Consider the following 24,386-nt stretch of genomic DNA (forward strand, 5'->3'; position numbering starts at 1 on the left):
AACATCAGATACATAACATGGGTATAAAATCAAACAATAATTAAATTACCTCCTGAAAACATCTCAAAATCAAATTAAAGTCCAAGTAGATGGCTTTCCACAGGGTTAGGGTTGGGAACAGTAAGTGCTCCACTGAACTGAAATTTCAGCCTTCACAACATAGGAAAACAGCCAAGTAAACAACTATTTGGTGGAGGAGGGTCAAGATATTAACCGATATGCATGAAATTTCGTATATAGCTATAGTAAGATAAGACCTTTGGAGCAGGCATTTTAAAAAAAGTTTTTTATGAACCGCCCTAGTAGGCAATAATTGTACCTTGATAATTTGTCACCCCCTCCATTATGGAACATGGGGCGCCCCGCCCCCTACGCCTCCCTTGCTACGCCCCTGATCTCATTGAACCCTGAACCTGTTTCACACCTGGGGCCTGGAAGACAGGGAGCGGCTCAGCACTTTGGGGGCCAAGGGGGGGCAGCCCTCACAGAGGTGCGCAAGGCCATGTGGGCACAGACAAAGCAGAAATCTCTGAAGATAAGGCAAAAAGGTAAAGGGGCCCCTGACCATTAGGTCCAGTCATGTCCGACTCTGGGGTTGCGGCGCTCATTTCGTGTTAATGGCTGAGGGAGCCAGCGTACAGCTTCCGGGTCATGTGGCCAGCATGACTAAGCTTCTTCTGGTGAACCAGAGCAGCACACGGAAACGCCGTTTACCTTCCCGCCGGAGTGGTACCTATTTATCTACTTGCACTTTGACGTGCTTCGAACTGCTAGGTTGGCAGGAGCTGGGACCGAGCAACGGGAGCTCACCCTGTTGCAGGGATTCGAACCACCGACCTTCCGATCGGCAAGCCCTAGGCTCTGTGGTTTAGACCACAGCGCCACCTCCGTCCCTGAGGATAAGCAAAGGTTCTGTTAAAACCAGGAACGGGGGGGGGGGAGATTAAATGACTCCCCCAAAATCCCAAGTCGCCACCACAGCCTCAAACTAAGGCCAGGACAATGACCATTGACACAGGCACCATAATACACAACAGCAAAGAGGCTCAGGAAAGCAGTCTATAAAATTGTGGCAATAAGCAGATACCGTGCACTGTACTGTTTCCTCTGACTGTCCAACATAGAATCGAATTACAGGTGTTGGTCTGCCATAGTCGAAACAAAATAGAAAATTCTTTCCAGTAGCACCTTATAGACCAACTGAGTTTGTTCTTGGTATGAGCTTTCGTGTATCTGAAGAAGTGTGCATGCACACGAAAGCTCATACCAAGAACAAACTCAGTTGGTCTATAAGGTGCTACTGGAAAGAATTTTCTATTTTGTATAGAATCAAATAATCACCAAAATTCAACGGTTTGATGGATTTCCTTGGTTCCCACGGCTAATGACTCCTCTGGAAGAGGGGAATCGAGGGCTCCCCCTGCTTCCATAATCCCTTAAGCGTAAGGTCACATACTCCCTGCCCCTCCATAAGGTGGGAACGTAGCCTCACAATAGGAGGCAGGAGACAATCGAGGGCAGCACATACCCGGACAGAAATCCATCGGGATGGTGGATTGAATCCTGCTACTTTCAAAGGAGAATTGTGGGGATAGCCTTGCAGCTAGGGGGATGTGTAAATACTTTTATTGTTCTTGGAAGAAGGCAGGGGCGGAGGAAGGGGTGGGTGGTGGGTGCGGTCCGCCCCGGGTGCCACCACTGGGGTGTGTGTGACAAAATGCCGGGCAGCACTCACTGCGGGGCCTGCTGCGTGCCTGAGCCACTGCGTGCAGGCTCTGTGCTGCCCAAACTGTCTGCCCGCTGCCTCCCCCCGCAGCTGTAGGGCAGCTGAATGGGAGGAGGCAGGCAGACTCCAGAGGCCCCATGGTGCGCCCCGCCCCTATGGGGCAGCTCGCCCCGCCCCTGGGCGCACCGCCCTAGGCACCCGAGCGGCTTCCGAGAGCCACTGCTCCCCTCTGCCCTCCCCATCCATCCTTCCTCTCCTGATCACGTAGTGATGCTTCTGTATGGGAGCTTTTGTTATAAACAAAATCTGCCCTTATTCCCTTATGGGTACACAAGAGCCCTCATAGAGTCCTTTGTGGTGTAGTGGTTAAGAGCAGCAGTCTCATAATCTGGTGAACTGGGTTCGTGTCTCCTCTCCTCCACATGCAGCTGCTGGGTGACCTTGGGCTAGTCACACTTCTCTGAAGTCTCTCAGCCCCACTCACCTCACAGGGTGTTTGTTTGTTGGGGAGGAAGGGAAAGGAGAATGTGAGCCACTTTGAGACTCCTTCGGGTAGTGATAAAGCGGGATATCAAATCCAAACTACTACTACTACTCCTCCTCCTCCTCTTCTTCTTCTTCTTCTTCTTCTTCTTCTTCTTCTTCTTCTTCTTCTTCTTCTTCTTCTTCTTCTTCTTCTTCTCTTCCTCCGCCACTGGAAGCAGGTACTTAAAAGGTGTCAGGAACAAGGATGATGAACAGGGGTGGGCCATGGGCTCGTGTTTCTACACACCAAACACTCCTACTGACATATCTGTGGCGTATCAATGATGCTGTTTGATAATGTGTTACGGGAAATGGGGAGAGGTCTTAAAAGTTCACGCAACCCTAGTCTTGGAGTTCCTACTCTTGGTGTGTTTGAACCTTGTTGCAACAGGTGGGTAGCCATGTTGGTCTGCCATAGTCAAAACAAAAGAAAAAATTCTTTCCAATAGCACCTTAGAGACCAACTAAGTTTGTTCTTGGTATGAGCTTTCGTGTGCATGCACACTTCTTCAGATACACTGAAACAGAAGCTGTTTACACTAATTGCAGCCGTTAAGAGTCGTCAACAGGTTTTCCACACCTATCAGCTGATCACCCATTCCCGCCACCCTCTGAGTAATACCCCTCCCACACTCCCTCACTTTATTTAAGGATCTGGTGACTTCTGTCTCAGTGTATCTGAAGAAGTGTGCATGCACACGAAAGCTCATACCAGGAACAAACTTAGTTGGTCTCTAAGGTGCTACTGGAAAGAATTTTTCATTTTGTTTTGACTTGTTGCAACAATAAAGATCAGGTCTACTGGCTGTCGTTTCTTTAACATGGCTGGAGAGACTCCTCCTTTTGCTGACCAGAGGGACCCGCGGGGAGTGAAACCCATACGGGCTGGACAGTGAAGTAAATCCGCACCCCAGGATTTTCCCTTAGCAGTTCGCAAGCAGGGCCGGCGCGTCCATTTAGGCGAACTAGGCAGTTGCCTAGGGCGCCAAAATGGAGGGGGGTGCTGGCCAGCCTGCCCCCGCCCCCTGCCACTGCCCGGTGTCGCTCCCCAGCGGCAGAGTGGTGGAGGAGGGGGGAGCAGCCCGAAATCGGGCTTTTCCGCAGGGCCGGTGCTAGGGATTGGCCGGGGGGGCGCCAGAAGGTGATCTCGCCTAGGGCGCAGAAAACCCTAGCGCCGGCCCTGTTCGCAAGCATGCCGGAAGGTGCTGAACACGGGTGAACTGGATAGCTCGGTTCATCTGAGCTCTCTGAATCAGGAGACACGGATCCTACTGGGACTGCCTCTGACGCCCGCTCCCTCTCCCCGCAGTGCCCGAATTCGCCAAGATCAAGGTGTGGCCATCGTGCGAGGTCAGCGACATGATCCTGGTCTGGTACCACTGCGACGGCATCGACCCGACGTGGCAAGTCCCGGACCGCGAAGAGTTCCTGCCGCGCCCGTGCCCCTTCCGCGGCATCACTGAGCACTTTGTCAACGTGCACATTGAGGTGCTTGTGGGGGCACAGCCAGGCAGGGCGCTGTGACGAGTCGGGGGTCCCGATGGAGGAGGGTGGGCAGGCGTCACGGCATGGTCTGATGGTGGCACTTGGTAAGGCTGAGTGGCAGGATTTGTGCAGGGGTTGAAGAGTTGGGGGCGGGCCATGCTGAGAATAATAATAATAGTATATTTAAACCACACCGATCTAACTGGGTTTCCCCAGCCACTCTGGGCGGCTCGCTACAGAATATTCAAAACATGATAAAACATCAAACATTAAAAACTTTCCTAAACAGGGCTGCCTTCAGATGTCTTCTAAAAGCCAGATAGCTGCTTATTTCCTTGACATCTGATGGGAGGGCGTTCCACAGGGCAGGCGCCACTACCAAGAAGGCCCTGTCTGCCTGGTTCCCATGTACCTCACTTCTCGCATGAGGGAACCGCCAAAAGGCCCTTGGCGCCAGACCTCAGTGTCTGGGCAGAACGATGGGGCTGGAGACGCTCCTTCAGGTATACTGGGCCGAGGCTGTGAATATTACAAACATATGAAAGCAACTGTCTACATTTGGAAAGGCACGCTCAAAATTGTCTTCTACAATTATGTTATGAAGTCCAGCAGGACTGAATTTTGTTTTTGTTTTTTACCTTTATTGTTGCACTGAACTGGCAATGGGAGATTTCCTTGAAGCTTGAAATTATTTTGTTCTGGACTGTTTGATTTGATTCCATAATAATAATAATAATAATAATAATAATAATAATAATAATAATAATAATTTATTTGTACCCCATCTGGCTGGGTTGTCAACAGCCTGGAGATTTTTTCCTTTAAAATAGAAAGTAGTATAGAAATGGAATTGTTATTATTGTTATTATTTATAATAATATCATATCATTGATGGAAAATAGCTAATAATAAATAAATACATACATACATACATACATACATACATACATACATACATTTCATTGGTAAAAAAGGGGGGAGCTGTTTAAGACCAAGCCAGCCCCTTGGAGGGGTCTCTGGAGGTTGTGGACTCTCCTTCCTTGTTTTGAAGCAGAGGTTGGATGCCCATTTGTCTTTGATGTTTGAGTCGGGGTTGGGCTGGATGACCTTTGGGGGGGACCCTTCCAACTGGCAGAAGCACTGCAGAGTTCCAGGCAGCTCTGTCCTTTCTCGATGCCAGGAGATCCCAGAGAACGGAGCGGATACGGCCCACCTCTCCTTCCTCCACCGCCACGCTTTCCTGAGCGGTGCCGACCTGCGCTACATGGACTCCCCTTTCTGGACGTTCTTCCGGCACCACTGGCAGGTAAAGGGGGCTCTCCCCCCCCCCCCCGGCGGGACCCAGCGCTTGAAACACAAATATCATTCCTACGTTGCCGGGGGTAAGACTAGATGACCTTTGGGGGTACCCTTCCCGCTCGGCAACTCTGATACTATGAAAGGAGGGTTGGGGTTACCTTGGCCAAGTTGAACGCCAAGGTCAATAATTTCTAGCTCGGTTGCTAGAGGAAGATCATGAGACTCTAAAACTCTGGGTGGTGGGTTTAAGCACCATGCTGGGCAAACCTTTCCTGCTTTGAGCGGGGTTGGACTGGATGACCCTTGCAGGTCCCACCCAACAGCTCAGTCGGAAGAGCACGAGACTCTGTATCTCTGGGTCAAGGTTCCTGTCTCGCAGGGGGTTGGGCCACATCTCTCTCGGGGTCCCTCCCAACTCGGCAATTCTATGACTCTGCCATTTTTTCTACCGCAGGCAGATTGGCACCCGGATCCGGAGCCCAATGCGCATTGTTCCCGTTTGCAGCTGAAGCACTACATCACTCTCTTCGGAAAGCACTTCGGCTTCATGGATCTCAGCGCTTCAGCCTGGCAGGTATAGTCTGTGACGGGGAAAGGCTGTAAGAGGATGGTTTGTAGACTGTGTTTTTTCTCGACTTTTCCTAGGGTCATCTGGTTCAGCCACCCCACCCCCCTGCATGGCAGGGATCTTTGGCCCAAGGTGGGACTTGAACCCATGACCCAGGAATTAAGTATTCTAGAATCATAGAACTGTAGAGCTGGAGGGGATCCCAGGGTCATCTAGTCCAACCCCCCTGAATCCCAGCTATTACCGTATTTTTCGCTGCATAAGACGCACCTAGTTTTTAGAGGAGGAAAGCCCTGCTTTTTTGAGGATCAGCTGAAAGTGGTGCAGCTTTTTTTGCAAAGGGAAAAGCCCTGCTTTTTTGAGGATCAGCTGAAAGTGGTGCAGCTTTTTTTGCAAAGGGAAAAGCCCTGCTTTTTTGAGGATCAGCTGAATGTGGTGCAGCTTTTTTTTTGCAAAGAGGAAAAAGCCCCCTTTTTATGGGTTTCAACTCACAGTTCTGCAGCTTCTAGTCCTACAGCCATTTCTACAGTTTCCCGACAGATAATCTAATCGGCCAGTCACATGTCGCTGGGGAAACAAACAGCCTCCCTCTGCATTCAACAATGGAGGCCTGGGCAAGGGGGCGGGGCTGGAAAGGGAGCCTTATCTCTCTCCCGATCACTTGCTGAACAGCTGTTCAGTGGCTTCCTTTCAACACCCCCTTCTCTCTTTGTAAAAAAAAGAGCACGATCTGCTTTTGGCCCCTAGGCAATTCGGCTCCAGGGACCATGCATTCGCTCCATAAGACGCACAGACATTTCCCCATACTTTTTAGGAGGGGAAAGGTGCGTCTTATGGAGCGAAAAATACAGTACATCCCAGAATGAAGATGAAGACCCAGAACAAAATTGGGTCGTAGCTTTTAAACACATTGCCCGACCCCTTAGCCAAAGACCACCTGAAAGGATCATACAAGCATCACAGAAAGAGGCGGAGAAATGTGAGAGTATGGCTTGTCTCTTGTCGTGGATTTGTGGAGTTGTTCATCTAGTCCAGCCCCCAGCAAGGCAGCTGTCCCATACAGGGATCGAAACTTCAACCTTGGCGTTCTCAGCATCATGCTCTCATCAATGGAAGCTATCCAATATGTACTTTTGGTTTGTAAATTTGGCAAGAGGAACCCAGGAGTCTCCCTCCTTCCCTCTTCCCCTTTCTCCCTCCCTTTCTCCCCCCTCCTTCCCCCCTCTTTCTCCTCCTCTCTTTAAATTTTTATTTATACCTTTCAGATTTATGCATTTCACTGATTTTACAATCATTTTGACATTTCAAAAGTTGACTTCCTCCCCCCCCCCCCACTTTCTGCGGTTCCTTAAATTAATTTTTAATATCTACCACATGTCCAAATTCACTTAATTTGTTCGTTTATATTCATCTTCTTTACATATACAGTACACTCTTATGAAACTGCAGGTTATTACAATGACCTGCCAATGTTTATGTCTGTTTACAACGTATCTGTAAAAATTCAGTGAAGTTTTGCCATTTCTGCATAAGTTTTTGTATCGCTTCTTCTGCTGGGACATGTTCTTCTTTCCATTTCTGGTTGAGTAACATTCTTGCCGCTGTAGTAGCATACATTAATAAGTTTCTATACAGTTTAGATAGTTCTGTCCCATATTCCCAAGAGAAAAGCTTCTGTGTTTTGTTTTTTTATGGACGTTATTTTAAACATCCTTTTCATTTCATTATATACTAGCTGGCCCGGCCACGTGTTCCTGTGGGGTTTTTTGCTTTTTTAAATTCTGACCCCGAAAGTATTCTGGAAGCTCCTGTTTTCGTTCTTCCCTGTCCCTCTAGAGCAGGGGTCAGCAACCTTTTTCAGCCGTGGACCGGTCCACTGTCCCTCAGACCATTTGAATGAACAAATTCCTATGCCCCACAAATAACCCAGAGATGCATTTTACATAAAAGAAGACATTGGTTGGTGGTATTGATCACTTGGAACTGTGTGTGTTGAACATGCGAAGCTGCGGCGGCCATTTTGGGTGAGGGCACTTGGGAAATTGTAAAATGCCTGTGAGTGTGCAGCGGCCATTTTAAGTGAGGGCACTGGGCACCTTATGGGGGCCTACTGCGGGCCTTGCTGTGGGTTTTTTTTACTGTAAAAGCGCACCCCCCACAAACACTCCCCTCCTCACAATTAACTGGCCCCATGCTCTACGCCATTAAAAAGAGCATTCTCCCCCACCCCAGTCCCAAAATTACGCACCCCAGCGACAAAATCCCCTCAGAGCTGGTCTTAATCACTGCGACCTCTCAGGCAGCCTTTGGCTTATTTCGCTCCCGCATTTTTTTCCCTCCCTCCTCTCTTCCGCAACTGCCCTGCCCCCTGCTCTGTCTTTTTTCCACATTTCCACTAAGCAGTTTGTGTCAGAAAGTCCTTGGGTGCTTACAGATGGCAGTTATAAAATGGTGGACGGGGTTTTCTTTTTGGCGCAGGTCTGATGACGTCAACAGGCAATCCGCCTTTCTATTGGATGCTGTTGGAATCTTCATTCCTTTTGCTAGTGAGGTATAATAGGTGCACCACTCCCCCCCCTTTATCCTTTATTTTAGGTATGACAGGTGTGGGCTTTAAATGTTTTTATTATGCCAGATCCTTCCTTGATGGTCAAGTTACGCTTTGTCCTAATTTGATGCTGTTTGGTGCAGCGGTTACATGAGAACATAGGTTTCCGGCGTACACGCAGTGGGAACATTTTATATATATAGATCACTTCCCAGTAAGCTTTAACCTTACTACAAGACCACCACTCCACATATGATAAAAAGAACCTTTTTTCTCTTTACATTGCCAACACTGATTTGATTTAGATTTATACATTATGCTCTCTTTGCCTCTCTCTCTGCCTCTCTCTCCCTCCCCCCCTCTTTTTCTTTCTTTCTCTCTCATTCAGTGACCTGTCCAGGCTGGTTGAAGCCACTTTGCCTTGCCCTTCCCAAGGCAGATTCTCTTTCAGGCTTGGCTTGCTATGTAGGTCAGAGGACCAGGATGCCTCTGAACAGCAGCAGCTGAGCAACAGACGCCTAGAGCTGTCGAGTTGGAAGGGACCCAGAGGGTCATCCAGTCCAACCCCCGTCAAGGCAGCTGTCCTGGATGGGGTTCGAACCTGCAAGGGCGGAGCAAGGGGGTGGGGGGCAGGCCACCCCGGGTACCGCCCTGGGGGGGTTGACACTTGCTGGCCCGCCACTTGCCTCCATGCCGCGCCAGCTCCGCCCAGGGAGCCGAGCGGTGAAAAAAAACCTTTCAGCGGGTTTTCCCGCCACTCAGCTGGCCTTCGGAGATGCGGCATGGAGGCAAGGGGCGGGCCAGCAAGTGTCACCCCCCCCCAGGGCCAGCTGGCCCGCCCCTCGCCTCCATGTCGGGGCTCCGCCCAGGGAGCCGAGTAGCGAAAAAAGCCGCTGAAAGGGGGTGGGGAAAGGAAAGGTTCGCTCTCCTTCCCCCCCCTTCAGCCGCTTTATCCACCTGCTTCACTCTCTTTCCCCCCCTTCAGCAGCTTTTTTTGGGTCTGGGGTGCCTCTGCGTCGCCCCCCCGGGCAGAGAAGAGGCTTCCTCCGCCGTTGCGAACCTGCAACCTTGGCATTCTCAGCACCAAGCTAGACAGTCCATGATGTTGCTTCCAAGCTGGTTGACGGTCTCTCTCCCTCCCTCTCTGTCTCTCTCTCCCTCTCTCCCTGCAGGTGGGGCCCGGTTTGGTCTTCCTCGTCCTTCGCTTTCCCCTCCTGGGCCAAGGAGTCATCATCCAAAGCGTCACCCCCGTGGAGCCTCTCATGCAGCAGGTGATCCACCGAATATACTTCCAGAAGAACGTTCCTGCCTTCATCCCCAAGATGCTCCTCCGGGCAGAGTGCAGCCAGGTACGGAGTGCCAGCGGGGGGCACCTGAGCAGTGTGTGTGTGGGGGGGGGAAACCGAGACCTTCCCGTGGGCTGGAAAGCCGGCCAGACCTGCACCCCTGACGAAGGGGGCAGGCAGCATTAGAAACCCATTCGTCCCACTCGAGGGGGATCAGAGCTATCTGTGCAAAAAGACAGGCTGTATCTGAAGTATCTGAAGAAGTGTGCATGCACACGAAAGCTCATACCAAGAACAAACTTAGTTGGTCTCTAAGGTGCTACTGGAAGGAATTTTTTTATTTTATTTTGTTTTGACTATGGCAGACCAACACGGCTACCTACCTGTAACTGCTTCTAAAAGTCAGGTAGTTGTTTATTTCCTTGGCATCTGGAGGGAGGGCCACCACCGAGAAGGCCCTCTGCCTGGTTCCCTGTAACCTCACTTCTCACAGTGAGGGAACCACCAGAAGGCTCTCGGTGCTGGACCTCAGGCTGAATGGTGGGGGTATTTCTGTCATCCTGTTCCTGTTCCAGGGGTTTGCACTTGATGACCCTCGAGGTCCCTTCCAACTCTACAATCCTATGACTGATCTGCAGACGCCTTTCACTAGACTGCTGTGATCCCTGCAATGGATTGACTTTTCTCTCCCCCCCCCTTTTGGTCTCCTTTTTCAGTTTGAGCGGGACGTCATGATATGGAACCACAAGCAATACCTCTCCAAACCGCTTCTGGTGAAGGAAGATGGGGCGATCCAGAGGCACCGCCGTTGGTTCTCCCAATTCTACGGCGAGAAGAGCCCGAAGATTACCAGCCAAAAGGAGACCCTGGACTGGTGACCAACAGAAGCCCCCTTTCCCCTCTGGGTCTTTTTTCCTCCTGCCAAGGGGATCCAGGAAGTCACCATCCGCGAATCGCACTTAGGTGAACCCTGTTCAGGGAAATCTTTAGTGTGTGATGTTGTGTTTTTACTATATATTTTTTTAATGGCAGCTGCCCAGAGTGGCTGGGGCAGCCCAGTCAGATGGGCAGCATATAAATAACAAATTATTATTAATTACTATTACTATGGCCGGGGACTGTCGCTCTTTGGTCAAGCAAGCCTTGAAGAAATGCAGATCCTGATCTGGTCCACGCTTGAAGCTCTTTTGCTTGCCGCCCCGAAGAAATGCGGATCCTGATCTCCTCCGAAAAGATGGACTGCAACCAGTTGTTGCCCCTGAAAAAATGTGGCTGTTTTGGCCTGCAAGACTCTGGGTGGTATGGAATATTGCAGATATTGATATTTGAACTGACTGGATGCATAAAACCTGAGTCCTTTGGGAATGAAGCATTGTCCCGACCCAAACTTTGACCGACAGAACTTTCTTTAAAAACATAACAAAAGCATCGAAGAGATATTCAAAATATCTGTACAGTTTCTTGTGCTGTTGAGCATAGGCCCAGCATCTTACAAATAAAATCAACTTATAATCAGAGCGGGCAAACATAGCTCTCTCTCACACACAGGCTTCATTGCCAGCATTCTGGCATTTCAGTCCTCAAGGCTGTGCTCCTGTAAAACCATTTACATAGAATTACAGAGTTGGAAGGGACACCAAGTGTCATCTAGTCCAACCCCCTGCAATGCAGGAATCTCAACTTAAAGCATCCATGACAGATGGCCATCCAACCTCTGCTTAAAAACCTCCAAGGAAGGGAAGTCCTTACTCCATGGAGTTTGACAAGAGAGAAAGAGCCACCAGCTTTCCAAGTTGGCAGATTTGCAATACAATAGCCTCGCATGTGATCTAAGGTTACACACTCACCTCTTACCTCCTTGAGAACAACGGCCAGTTAATATATCAACTGGTCAAAGCTCAGAGACAGCTCTTCTTGCTTTTAACACAGCCCCTTGGAAAATCTCCGTGTTAAAACTTCCCACCAATACACATGGCACTTCCACAAGCTTCCTGACCCCCCCTACCCTTCCCTGAATTGGAAACTTTAGTTTCCCAGCAAAGGAAGAGCACGAAACTATGAATCTCAGGATCGTGGGTTTGAACCCCACGTTGGGTGAAAGAGCAGGACATGCTAGATGACCCTCAGGGTACCTTCCAGCTTGACGAGTCTAGGATTCTAGGATTTGCAGTCTCCTGATCTTTCAAGTTGAGGAATTTAATGATCAGTGCACTGGTACGTGGATGTAGATCCCTAGCAGCGAGCGGGAGGTTCAAGATGTCAGGGAATGGCTGGACAAAGAGGAGTGGTGGGAGCTCCCAGCCAGGGAACCCCCAAGGGAACCCCCGGAAGAGCCAGGGGTTTGGTGGTGGAAGTGTGGGAAGTGTGTGTCGGATGCTGAAAGGGGCAACAGGGTTTAGTGAGCAGGGAGAGCCAGTGACAGAGAGCAGTTCAAACTCTGAGGCTGAACCCTTCCTGTTTGAAAATGTGCAGAAGTGATTATTGTTTATATGTATAGTGGATATATGAAGAATCAGAAACGCTTTAATTTCTACCCCCCCCCCCCATTTTCTCTTTGAAGCCCTTTTTAGTTTCTTTCTTCTTAGCGCTCTTTCTCTCTCTTTTCCTCCTTTCTCTTTCTTTCCTTTTTATTTTTATGTGGAAAGATAACTGCTCAGGTAGGAGAAGTGGTCGACATTTTCCACCATTACACCATTGAGTTGGATTTGTGACGCTGCAGAGGGGTTATTTGGCTTTTTGGATGTTGAGTGATAGGCCAAGCTTTTCATAAGCTTCTGTGAATATATTTAGGGTGGTTTGGAGGTCCTCCTCTGAGCGTGCGCACACTACGTTGTCATCAGCATACTTAAGCTCTGTGACGGAAGTTACGGTCACCTTACTCTTTGCTTTCAGCCTGCTCAGATTGAAGAGCTTTCCATCTGTTCGATATATGATTTCTGCTCCGGTGGGGAGTTTCCCTTCGACAAAGTGTAGGATCATGGCAATGAAAATAATGAATAGATTTGGGGCAATAACAAAACCCTGTTTAACACCTGATCCCACTGCGAATGGTTCACTTTGAGAGCCGTTGTTATCTGCGATTGTTGCTGTCATATTATCATGGAGGAGCCGAATTATGTTCACAAATTTATCTGGGCAGCCAATTTTCAGAAGGACAGTCTACAGCAGGGGTCGCCAAACTTACCTGGCCTCGGGCTGGTTCCTCCAGCGCCGATCGCGTGGCAGGCCGGAGGGCGGGGGAGCGCGCGCCCACACGCTATTTCCGGCGCACTTTCGGGTCGACGGAGCGCCAGAAATAGCTTGTGCGCATGTGCAAACGTTATTTCCGGGCCAATTCTGGGTCGGTGGAGCACCGGAAATAGCTTGTGCATGTGCGCACAGGCCTCCGCACACCCAGACGTGTGCCGGAAATGCGCACAAGCTATTTCCAGCACTCCGCCAACCTGAAAGTGGGAGGCACGCCTCGCTGGTAAGAGCAGGCGGTGGCAGTGGGTAGCGCCGCGGGCTGGATAACTGAGTCCCTCGGGTTGCATCCGGCCCGCGGGTCTTAGTTTGGGGAAGCCTGGTCTACAGGGCATTATGATTTACAGCGTCAAAAGCCTTAGTCAGCTCAATAAATGCCATGTACAAGGGTTGGTTTTGCTCTCTGCATTTTTCTTGAAGCTGTGGAGCGGTGAAAATCTAGAAGGCCTAGAAGGCCGAAAACCATTTTGGAATTCAGGAAGGGTCACCGCAGATATTGTTAAGAGACGGTTTGCGAAGATCCTTGCAAGAATTTTGCCGGCTGCAGCTAATAGAGAGATGCCTCGATAGTTTCCGCAATCAGTTCTGTCACCTTTTTAAAAGAGATGGATAATTTTGGCATCCCTGAAGTCTGCTGGGATCACTTCTCTTTCCCAGATTTTTTTTGATGAGCTTGTGAAGTTGTTGTGTACCGCAAGTTCCATTCCACCCACTTTGAAGACTTTGGCAGGTATCCCATCAGGTCCACTGGCTTTGTTGTTTTTTATTTGGTTAATAGCTGTACACAACTCTCCCAGATTTGGAGATACTGCAAGCTCATCTCTAACTTGTTTTTGCAGAATTTGTGAGAGGACCTCAGCAGCTACAGGGGAGTTGCAGTTAAGGAGATGTTGGTAATATTCCATCCAGCACAGTACAATAGCTTCTTTAGCTTATCTTGGCTTTAAAAAGAGATTTGGTATTAAGTTTTGTATTTCTCTTTATAAACTCTAATAAAATTGGTTGGTTTTTTTTTTTAAAGAATATGCAGGATAATGAGGGTGGATGTTGGGCTTTTGGTTTTAACTGGAAAAGTCTCAAAACCAGTTTAGCACTTGGAGTGGTGTCCAGCTACGCTTCCTCTGCGCTTTCCTGCTTCTCCAGTGCTTTTGCAGAGTTTTTTCAGACTTCTTACTTCTCCTTCTTGCGCAACGGTATGTGTGCCTTGTGCCAGCAGTAAATTCCACAACGTCTGGGTTGTTTCAAAGTAAGTTAGCTTTAATTACAAGCATATAAATAACGGACACTCTCCCGGAGAAACGGACGACATGTCTGCCTCTCCGGTTCAGTCAAAAGTGAAAGTAAGACTGACCAGGAAATAAACGGTGCGTCACATAAATCACAAAGACATTGCATACAGCAGATACCCCGGATATATGACACATCTTTTTCCCTGTGGGAGGGGCAAACTGTTGAGCTTCTTTAACCCTGAAAGCTCCAAACAGTGGAACAGAGACCAGAACCGTGAAAACATAGAAAGCTCCTCTTCTCTTCTGATGCTCCTCTACAGCAGGAATTAATTTCATCACTATCCTCGACTCCAACAGCCAAATTTCTCAGCAGCTTATTCCCCACAGAGGGCCTTTAACTTAGTCCCAATTAGCCATAATGAATAGGGGATCCACAGCTGCCAAGGCAGATATGGAGGTTGGCTCATTGGCAGGGACAGGGGGGAATGGACTTCACTCGCAATTCATCTCGGTATCTGGTTCTCTCTCCAGCATGGATTGCAGGGGTCAGGGAAGCCTTGGGTGCAAAAACACTTTGCCTGCCAAAAAGCATCCAATGTCTCCATTAAGAAGCAAATGTTCTCCTATTAATTAGAGCTTAATTGGACTAAAGTACAGGCGTGTGCTAGAAGAGATGAAATCACAAACTGCGGAACAAAAATAACTGCAAGGACTTTAAGGTTTGAACTTGAGATAAGAATACTTGTACAAGCCGAGGATGCAGAAATTGGATCATAGATATGGAATATAACATTAAACAGAACTGTGTATATAAAAAAAGGAAAAAGGGAGGGAAGCTCTATTTTGCAAAAGGTTTAGGATGGAAACTTAGAGCTGACTCTTCCCCATCCTTTATTATTTACGGAGTGAACTGAATAACACTAAGAGGACTTGGAATTAAATTTAATTGGAAGTGTAATTGCTCATATATCTTCAGTTGGAAGGAAGGATGAAAGGAGTCTGTTAACTGCCGAAAAACTGATAAGGTTCATTATTGAGTCATCTGCGTTTGAAAAACTGCTCTTTTTCCCAGGCTGAGAGAGAAAATGGTGAAAACAGGTTATTTATTGCGACAGAGTGACTTTTGCAGCTGTTGTTTAAATTGCAAAACAATGAAGCACGGAACAGTGGAGAAATTTCTGGAAAAACAATGGGATACCAGCTTCGCCCAAGGCATGATGGATAACAGCAACTTTTTCTTTGCCGATCACTCGTAGCCGAGTCAGGTTGTCTTCCATAAACACAGTTTTAACAATGAGTCCGTAAGTGACTGTGGAGGCCAATTCTGGATTCACACGTCCTTCCACAGTGGAGACATTGGTTTCCGGGCAGGAGTTGACCACGGTGTGTATTTGCCAAGCGTGCCTTCCTCTTAGCACATTTCTCCCTTTTGTCCTGAGTTTGAGCATCTTCAAAACCCATGACAGCTTTGGTAAAGGCTGCTCTCCAACTGGAGCGCTCGCAGGCCAGTGTTTCCCAGCTGTCGCTGTTTATACTACATTTTTAAAGATTTGCCTTCAGACAGTCTTTAAACCTCTTTTGCTGACCACCAGCATTACACTTTCCATTTTTAAGTTTGGAATAGAGTAGTTGCTTTGGAAGACGATAATCAGGCATCCGCACAACACGACCAGTCCAATGAAGTTGATGTTGAAGAAACATTGCTTCAACACTGGGGATCTTTGCTTCTTCCAGTATTAGTTTGCCTGTCTTCCCAAGTTTCCGCTTTCTGGAGACATCGTTGATGGAATCTTTTGAAGAGTTTGAGATGGCGTTTATATGTGGTCCATGTTTCACAAGCGTACAGTAAGGTTGGTTGTTGTTGTTCAGTCGCTCAGTCGTGTCCAACTCTTCGTGACCCCATGGACCAGAGCACGCCAGGCACGCCTATCCTTCACTGCCTCTCGTAGTTTGGCCAAACTCATGTTAGTAGCTTCGAGAACACTGTCCAACCATCTCATCCTCTGTCGTCCCCTTCTCCTTGTGCCCTCCATCTTTCCCAACATCAGGGCCTTTTCCAGGGAGTCTTCTCTTCTCATGAGGTGGCCAAAGTACTGGAGCCTCAACTTCAGGATCTGTCCTTCTAGTGAGCACTCAGGGCTGATTTCTTTGAGAATGGATAGGTTTGATCTTCTTGCAGTCCATGGGACTCTCAAGAGTCTCCTCCAGCACCATAATTCAAAAGCATCCATTCTTCGGCAATCAGCCTTCTTTATGGTCCAGCTCTCACTTCCGTACATTACTACTGGGAGAACCATAGCTTTAACTATACGGACCTTTGTCGGCAAGGTGATGTCTCTGCTTTTTAAGATGCTGTCTAGGTTTGTCGTTGCTTTCCTCCCAAGAAGCAGGCGTCTTCTAATTCCGTGACTGCTGTCACCATCTGCAGTGATCATGGAACCCAAGAAAGTGAAATCTCTCACTGCCTCCATTTCTTCCCCTTCTATTAGCCAGGAGGTGATGGTTGGTACTGTAGTACAATAGCTTTGTAAACAAGCATTTTGGTTTCCCTGTGAATGTCTCGGTCCTCAAACACTCTGCACTTCAATTGGGAGAAAGCTGCACTCACAGAGCTCAGGCGATGCTGGATTTTGGCATCAATGTTGGCCCTTGTGGAAAGATAACTGCCCAGGAAGGAGAAGTGATCAACATTTTCCAACGTTACAACATTGAGTTGGATTTGTGGCAGTGCAGAGGGGTTAATTTGTACTTGTTGGTGCAGCACTTTGGTTTTTTAGATGTTGAGTGATAGGCCAAGCTTTTCGTAAGCTTCTGCAAAGATATTTACGATGGTTTGGAGGTCATCCTGTGAGCATGCACACACTACGTTGTCATGAGCATACTGAAGCTCTATGACGGAAGTTACGGTAACCTTACTCTTTGCTTTCAGCCTGCTCAGATTGAAGAGCTTTTCATCTGTTCAATGTATGATTTCTACTCCGGTGGGGAGTTTCCCTTCGATAGATTCTGCAATCGTTCCTGTCACCCCTTTTTTTTTTTTAATAAAGGGATCGATAATTTTGGCATCACTAAAGTCTGCTGGGATCTCTTCTCTCTCCCAGATTTTTTCTATGAGCTCGTGAAGTTGTTCTGTAAGTTCAATTCCACCCACTTTGAAGACTTTGGGTGTTTGGTTAATAGCTGTATGCTACTCTCCCAGATTTGGAGATACTGCAAGCTCACCTATAACTTGTTTTTGTGGAATTTGTGAGAGGATCGCAGCAGCTACGCGGGAGCTGCGGTTAAGGAGATGTTGGTGATGTTCTTTCCAGCGCAGTGCAATAGCTTCTTTGTAGCTTTAAAGAAATTCTGTGCATCATGAGTGTCAGCTAAGTGCTGGATCTCTTGAGCTTTTTTTAATTCACCAGGTGTTTTTTAGTTCTCTGGTTCTTCTTTGAACCTCAGCCTTAGCATTGGCATAGGTTTTTTCCCCCCTTAGTGGTACAGTTTCTATCTCTTTGCCAGATCTGAAGGCCTACCTTTTCTTGTCAATCATGCGCTCAATCTCACTGTCATTCTCATCAAACCAGTGCTGGTGTTTCTTGGTTTGGTATCCAATAGTTCTTTCACAGGCTTCAATAATGGATGTTTTTAGCTTGGTCCAGTGTTCCTCGATGTTATCAGGGAATTCTGAAGGTCCTTAAGAGTTGTTTGGAAGCAATTCTGCTTCATGGATCTTGAAGGGCTTGAGTGTTAATTTGGGCCTTGGTTTCCTCCCTTGAAGCCTGCGTTGAGGTATAATATTGATGGCCATCGTGGAGCGTATTAGTCGGTGATCGGTCCAGCAGTCTTCGGCACTCGTCATAGCTCTGGTAAGGAGCACATCACGGCAATCTTTAGCACAGACCATAACATAGTCTAAGAGGTGCCAGTGGTTTGACCGAGGATGCCTTCATGAAGTTTTAAATTTATTTTTCTGTCATAGAATCATAGAATCATGGAGTTGGAAGAGACCACAAGGGCCATCCAGTCCAACTCCCTGCCAAGCAGGGGGTTGAAAGAGCGTGTTGGTAATAACAAGGGTGTGCACTGCACATAACGTCAAAAGTAAGATTCCGTTCTGGTTCCTTCTTTCCCAATGCATAAATGCTTATAAAAGTAGACTGTTGGTTTTTGGTGAGTTTTATTCAAAGGGTTGAGAGTCGCTCATTAATGCCGGTAGGGACTTCTGACAGGAGCTTCACAAGATCGTTTTTTATAGCGAAGCCTACCCCATGTAGTCAACATTCTTGTTCAGATAGTCCTTTCCAGAAGAAAATGTAGCCCCCTTTTTCTTCCTTCAGTTGTCCCTCGCCTGCTCTTCGAGTCTCTTGAAGCAATGCAATATCAATGTTAGAACACCGCAGCTCTCTTGCATTGATGGCAGTTCTGCGTTCAGGACACTCATTATCTATGTTATCCGACAAAGTCCGTATATTCCATGTTCCAAAGTTCAATTGTCTTTTACGACCACTGGGTGGTGACCCCACTGGGCGCAGTAATCCAGTCAGGGAAAAAGGGAGGCAGACTATGTTGAGGGCACCTTTTCTAGCCCCTCCCACTTTTCAGGGTGAGCAGAGTGGATCCTAAAAGGGTTGCTCAGTCATGGATACAGCTGCAGAGCTGCTCAACTGCCTCGTTCCTTGAGTCAGAACGACTGAATCTGTATCCACCGCCCATGTGCCGGTTCATGACTAGGGGCTTCCAGATTTCACGATTCTGCCTCCGTTACCATTTGCCGATCGCCATGGGACTTTGGGGTGGGTTTTTGGAAGACGCCTGTGCATGAATTTGTTTTATGTGTGTAGATCAGTGCACACTGACCAACGCAGTGTCTTCACAGTAGGGCTCTGTTCCGATGGCATGAGTAGTCACGGCGACCCCGGTAGATTCCTGTCTGCTGCAGCCTTCATCCTCCTTCACAGCCATTGTAACATACCGCTTGTTATCATCCGTCTGTTCTGCCGTTGAGGACTTCTTGGATCATTCTTTGTCTAGCTCCTTACCGCCTTGGGTGACCCTGCTGGGAGTACGAGATTACCGACAGCTTTGCTCACAAGCAGGCTTGTCTTAAGTAAATCCGGCGCCCTGGTGCGAAGATCCCTCCGGCGCCCCTCACGCTCCTCCGGGCAGGGCCAGGCGCAGCGGGCAGCTGGAGGGCGCAGAGGGGCGGGTGGAGGCTCTGCCAGCTGTGCTCTGCCTCCGCTTGCTCGGCTGAAGCAGCGGCGCTGCCCTCCAGGGAGCCCTGGCTGCAGCACCGACAGGAGGCTCGCCGACAACATACCTGTGTCCGCAGCCCGAGAAGAGGGGGGCAAGAGCGGTGCTGCCGGCGGGGCTGGAGGGCGCAGGCGCCCTCCTCAGGCTGTGGCACCTTGTGCCAGTAGCCTCAATGGCTAAGACGTCCCTGCTCACAAGGGTCATAGGAATGTGCAAGCCCACTCATCACAACACGGTGATGATCCAGCGAGTGAGATAACAGCAACAACCAGGGGAAAGAAAGACAGAAAATCTTACAAGGACAGGAAGAAACACCACAGACAGAATAATTGCCACACAAAGGAAGAACAAGGATATAGTTAGAGTTCCCCACTTGTAGCTTATAAGTCATTTAATGCGTCAACACGAATAGAAGTTATTAATATTGCAGTTGTTGCATAAGGATTATTATGACCAGAATGTAATGGAAATTAATAAGATTTTTGGAACGCAGAAATAAAGCAAATAATAAAGCCACCAATTCTATTTAAATTATATAATTTGGTATTTGAACAATTGGTATTAATAATTGTACTATAAATTGGTATTGTTATAATGAGGCTATTATTGGATTGTAATTGAAAACTAATAAAAATTATTATAAAAAAAGAAAAGAAAGAAACATCGGTACTGCAATCCCTGTGTAGGACCAGAGAGTCCTGCTTGCTGTGTTGACCCCACAACTTTGGTTCTAGGTCGTTCATCTGGGTCCCAGGTAAGGACACACAGGTATCAATTACAGACTGTGCATAGCTAAAAGGATGGGTTTTTCCTTCCTCGGAGTATAGCGATGGCCACTACCCCTGGGGGGTCAGTCACGAAGGAGAAAGCTCTGAGAGAGTCCAAGCGACAAAGGCTACCTCCAGCATGAGGGGTCTGAAGACCAGTTGCCAGGGGCTCATGAGCAGGCCGGTGTTGTTGTGGTCATGTCCTGCCTCTGGGGCATCCAGGGGTATCCAGTTGGCCTCTGAGAAGACAGGATAGTAGCCTTTGAATTGATCTGTTGGGAGGGATTGTCAACCCAACAGAAGGCTTTCATCCCTGTCTCTCAGATGAAGGAACCACCCTAACTAATTTCTCTGTTGGATCGTGTAATTTACATCAGAACATCAGTTTTCGAGCATAATCCGTTCCAAAAGTCCGTTCAACTTCCGAAACGTTCGGCATCCTGAGACCTTCAACAACCGAGGTTTGACTGTACTTGTCTTCTCTTCTGGGACAAAACTTAGTTGCTAGAAGAATTCATTCACATTTCCTCAACCCAAACCTTCCTGTGTTGACATTGCTATAATTCACTTACTTTTTTAAAAATTATTATTTATTGAAATTTTTCCAATTAAAAGCACAAATCATTACATGGTTAAACGTTTCATACTCCCCCCTCTCCCACCGAGGGGAGCAAAGTATCCAAACCCCCCTCTCACAGGTGTACATAAAATCATTTTGTGTTTAACCCCATACTTTATAAAAATCATTGCTTAACTCCAACCCACTTCCTGGGCCAGGTATTCATACATCTTACAATTTCATCTTTTAAATAGACTTCCTCTGATCCCCCCCCCCTGCTGACCTCATAGTAATACATAATTCCCAGTTTTCCTCTCATCTTCTAATCTATTTTAAACCACATTTCTTTCCTCCTTAACACTTTTATAAACATTAATATTCCACAATTAATTACTAACATTTCTTCACTACCTCAGCCTCATTATACTTCTGCACTTTCCTAATTCCTCAACCAATTTTAACTGTTCTAACCACATTCTCAAAACTACACCCCTTTTCTTACCCCTTCCCTCCTTTCGGCCTCACAAATTTTGGCTAATATTTTTAACATTACAGGTGGGTAGCCGTGTTGGTCTGCCATAGTCGAAACAAAAGAAAACATTAATATTCCACAATTAATTACTAACATTTCTTCACTACCTCAGCCTCATTATACTTCTGCACTTTCCTTATTCCTCAACCAATTTTATCTATTCTAACCACGTTTTCAAAACTATTCCCCTTTTTCTTACCCCCTTCCCTCCTTTCGGCCTCAAAAATTTCGGCTAATATTTTCTAACATTGTCCTGCTATAGTTCACTTACTTTACAATTCTTGATTTTCCAGGACTTTGTAGCACCTCCAGTTAGGAGAGACTTTGTAGGAGAAGTGCGCTATTCTGGACAGGATTATTGTTAATATTATAGTTGTTATTATTACTACATTGATATTCCAAGGAGCTCAAGGTGGCGTCCATTGTTCTCCCCCTTCACTTTTTCCTCACAACAACCCTGTGAGGGAGGCTAGGCTGGGAGAGAGCAGGGTTGACTCAAGACATCCCCATGAACTTCAGGTCTGAGCATATTTAGGCCTGCCAGCCCTCTCTGTTAGGATATTGGTACAAAAAGCTACAAAAGCAGCAGCGAGGCTGGTATGACTTGTGTTTTTCCCATGAGAAAGACAGCTGTTTTGTCTGCTTTCTCAACCATGTGATGTTACTGTATATCTTTACTTTCACTTTCAGTTCTGGCTCAAGAGATGCTAGATGCGTTATGCACAGCTCTGACTTACTGAGCTGGCGAGCAGAGACGTACTCTGCATCTTATCTACAATAAAATGTTGTCGTTCAGTCGTGTCCGACTCTTCGTGACCCCATGGACCAGAGCACGCCAGGCACGCCTATCCTCCACTGCCTCCCGCAGTTTGGCCAAACTCATGCCAGTCGCTTCGAGAACACTGTCCAACCATCTCATCCTCTGTCGTCCCCTTCTCCTTGTGCCCTCCATCTTTCCCAACATCAGGGTCTTTTCCAGGGAGTCTTCTCTTCTCATGAGGTGGCCAAAGTACTGGAGCCTCAACTTCAGGATCTGCCCTTCCAGTGAGCACTCAGGGCTGATTTCTTTAAGAATGGATAGGTTTGATCTTCTTGCAGTCCACGGGACTCTCAAGAGTCTCCTCCAGCACTATAATTCAAAAGCATCAATTCTTCGGCAATCAGTCTTCTTTATGGTCCAGCTCTCACTTCCATACATCACTACTGGGAAAACCATAGCTTTAACTATACAGACCTTTGTCGGCAAGGTGGTGTCTCTGCTTTTTAAGATGCTGTCTAGGTTTGTCATTGCTTTTCTCCCAAGAAGCAGGCGTCTTCTTATTTCATGACTGCTGTCACCATCTGCAGTGATCATGGAGCCCAAGAAAGTGAAATCTCTCACTGCCTCCATTTCTTCCCCTTCTATTTGCCAGGAGGTGATGGGACCAGTGGCACCTGGAGAAGGAACTGGCAAGCCACTCCAGTATCCCTGCCAAGAAAACTCCATGGACAAAGACAACAATAAAATAGTTTAGCCTTAATGGCTTGTGTGTGTTGTTCTTCACGCTGGGGAACAATTGCATATCAATGAGCCACTGGCCTCGAGTAGCCAGGAATGCACTCAGGCTTTGTCCCTGCCTGGAGGGTCAGTCTCACAACTTGCCCTGGGCGAGACGCTTGCCAACATTCTCAAGGTGGCTCATGAAGAAGAGGAGGAGTTTGGATTTGATATCCCGCTTTATCACTACCCGAAGGAGTCTCAAAGCGGCTAACATTCTCCTTTCCCTTCCTCCCCCACAACAAACACCCTGAGAGGTGAGTGGGGCTGAGAGACTTCAGAGAAGTGTGACTAGGCCAAGGTCACCCAGCAGCTGCATGTGGAGGAGCGGGGAAGCGAACCCGGTTCACCAGATTACTAGTCTACCGCTCTTAACCACTACACCACACTGGCTCTCATGAAGCACTTTTGGCTAACCAATTATTTGAGGCACCGTTTCTTCCTCAGGTTGTAACCCGTTTCCTTTCTTCATCGAAGAGGGTGACAAATCAGAAACCAAGAACAAGGGAGATCTGCTTAGGTTCTTGTGGGAAAGAAAGAGGGAACAGCAGAGGAGGAAAAGTGGATTGGAACAGAGAAAAGCGATTAAATCCTCTTCTTATCAAGGCAGGAACCACCGTGAGAGTGCTCACTGCCCCAGAAAAACAGGGTGGAAAGGAAACAAAACAATACCATGTGAATTGCAAAACTATCAATTTGAAAACAGGATGTCAAGCTCATTGCAAAATCTCAGTCTGTGAGAAATCATGTACAGTAAATGATTGCAGTGTGGAAAGGAAGATAGGCATCACTTGTCATCAAAGAATTCATGAGAGAGAGAGAGAGAGAGAGAGAGAGAGAGAGAGAGAGAGAGAGAGAGGAAAGCTTCATTAAGCATGCAAACTTCCATGTTCATAAAAGTGTTTACACCATACAAAAAGCTTATAAATGCCAGGAGTGTGGAAAGAGCTTCACTCAGAGGATATATCTTACATCTCATTAGATGTGTCTCTCAGTTTACACAAGGGAGAAACCATCAAAGTTCCAGGCCTGTGGCAAAACATTAAAATTACCTCACTTGACACCAACAAATTCACATGGGGAGAGGCCACATAATTGCCGGGAGTGTGGAATGAGCTTCACTGTAATATTAGGCTGGAATTTGCATCAAAGGACTCGCACGCTGGTGAAAACCTATAAGTGCTTGGAGTGTGGAAACAACTACAATAACAAGATAAACCGTGCATGTCATCAAAGAACTCACAGAAGTGATTTGAATGTGCAACAAGATATTGTCTCCCACATGAAACAGGAGTTCGATTGTGAAGACCCACATCGGACACGCACTGTATAAAGGAATGCCAAGCAATGACAACAAGGCATTTTATTTTAGTTTTGTTCTGTTTCCAATACAAAATGGGAAATCACTGCTGCTCCCCTCTGCCCTCCCCATCCATCCTTCCTCTCCTGAGCACGTAGTGATGCTTCTGTATGGAAGCTTTTGTTATAAACAAAATCTGCCCTTATTCCCTTATAGGTACACAAGAGCCCTCATAGAGTCCTTTGTAGGTTCTCCATCGGGAGGAGGAAATAACAGAGGCCAACCAGAGAATATTGAGAAGCAAAGCAGCTAGTAAGCCTGATCTTACTAGCTGCTTTGCTCACACCCTCACACACAGGAGATTGGAGAAGGACCCAGAACAAAGGTGTGCCTGCCCTTATATAGACATTTTGAAATTCCCTGCCCTGGAGCTCAACACCACCCCTCCATATATCATACATACATCACAGAAGGGGTGTAGCCCAAGACCACCCCCCAGATACATCATACCTACATCACAGAAGAAGCGGTCTACAGCAGAAATCTA

The 24,386-nt window shown here is 47.5% G+C and overlaps 1 protein-coding gene across 1 annotated transcript in view; it reads left to right on the forward strand.

Annotated features, from left to right (window-relative positions):
• LOC117042753 (cholesterol 7-desaturase-like) overlaps positions 1 to 10,440 on the forward strand; it is a 28,710-nt gene extending 18,270 nt beyond the window's left edge. Inside the window, 5 exon segments of the mRNA XM_033142388.1 lie at positions 3,561 to 3,739; positions 4,917 to 5,042; positions 5,490 to 5,609; positions 9,324 to 9,500; positions 10,154 to 10,440. Coding sequence (XP_032998279.1) covers positions 3,561 to 3,739; positions 4,917 to 5,042; positions 5,490 to 5,609; positions 9,324 to 9,500; positions 10,154 to 10,315 — 764 coding nt within the window. The 3' untranslated portion in view covers positions 10,316 to 10,440.
• Positions 10,441 to 24,386: the final 13,946 nt, after the last annotated feature.

The sequence above is a fragment of the Lacerta agilis genome, chromosome 2 (genome assembly GCF_009819535.1).
Source record: "Lacerta agilis isolate rLacAgi1 chromosome 2, rLacAgi1.pri, whole genome shotgun sequence".
NCBI lineage: Eukaryota > Metazoa > Chordata > Lepidosauria > Squamata > Lacertidae > Lacerta > Lacerta agilis.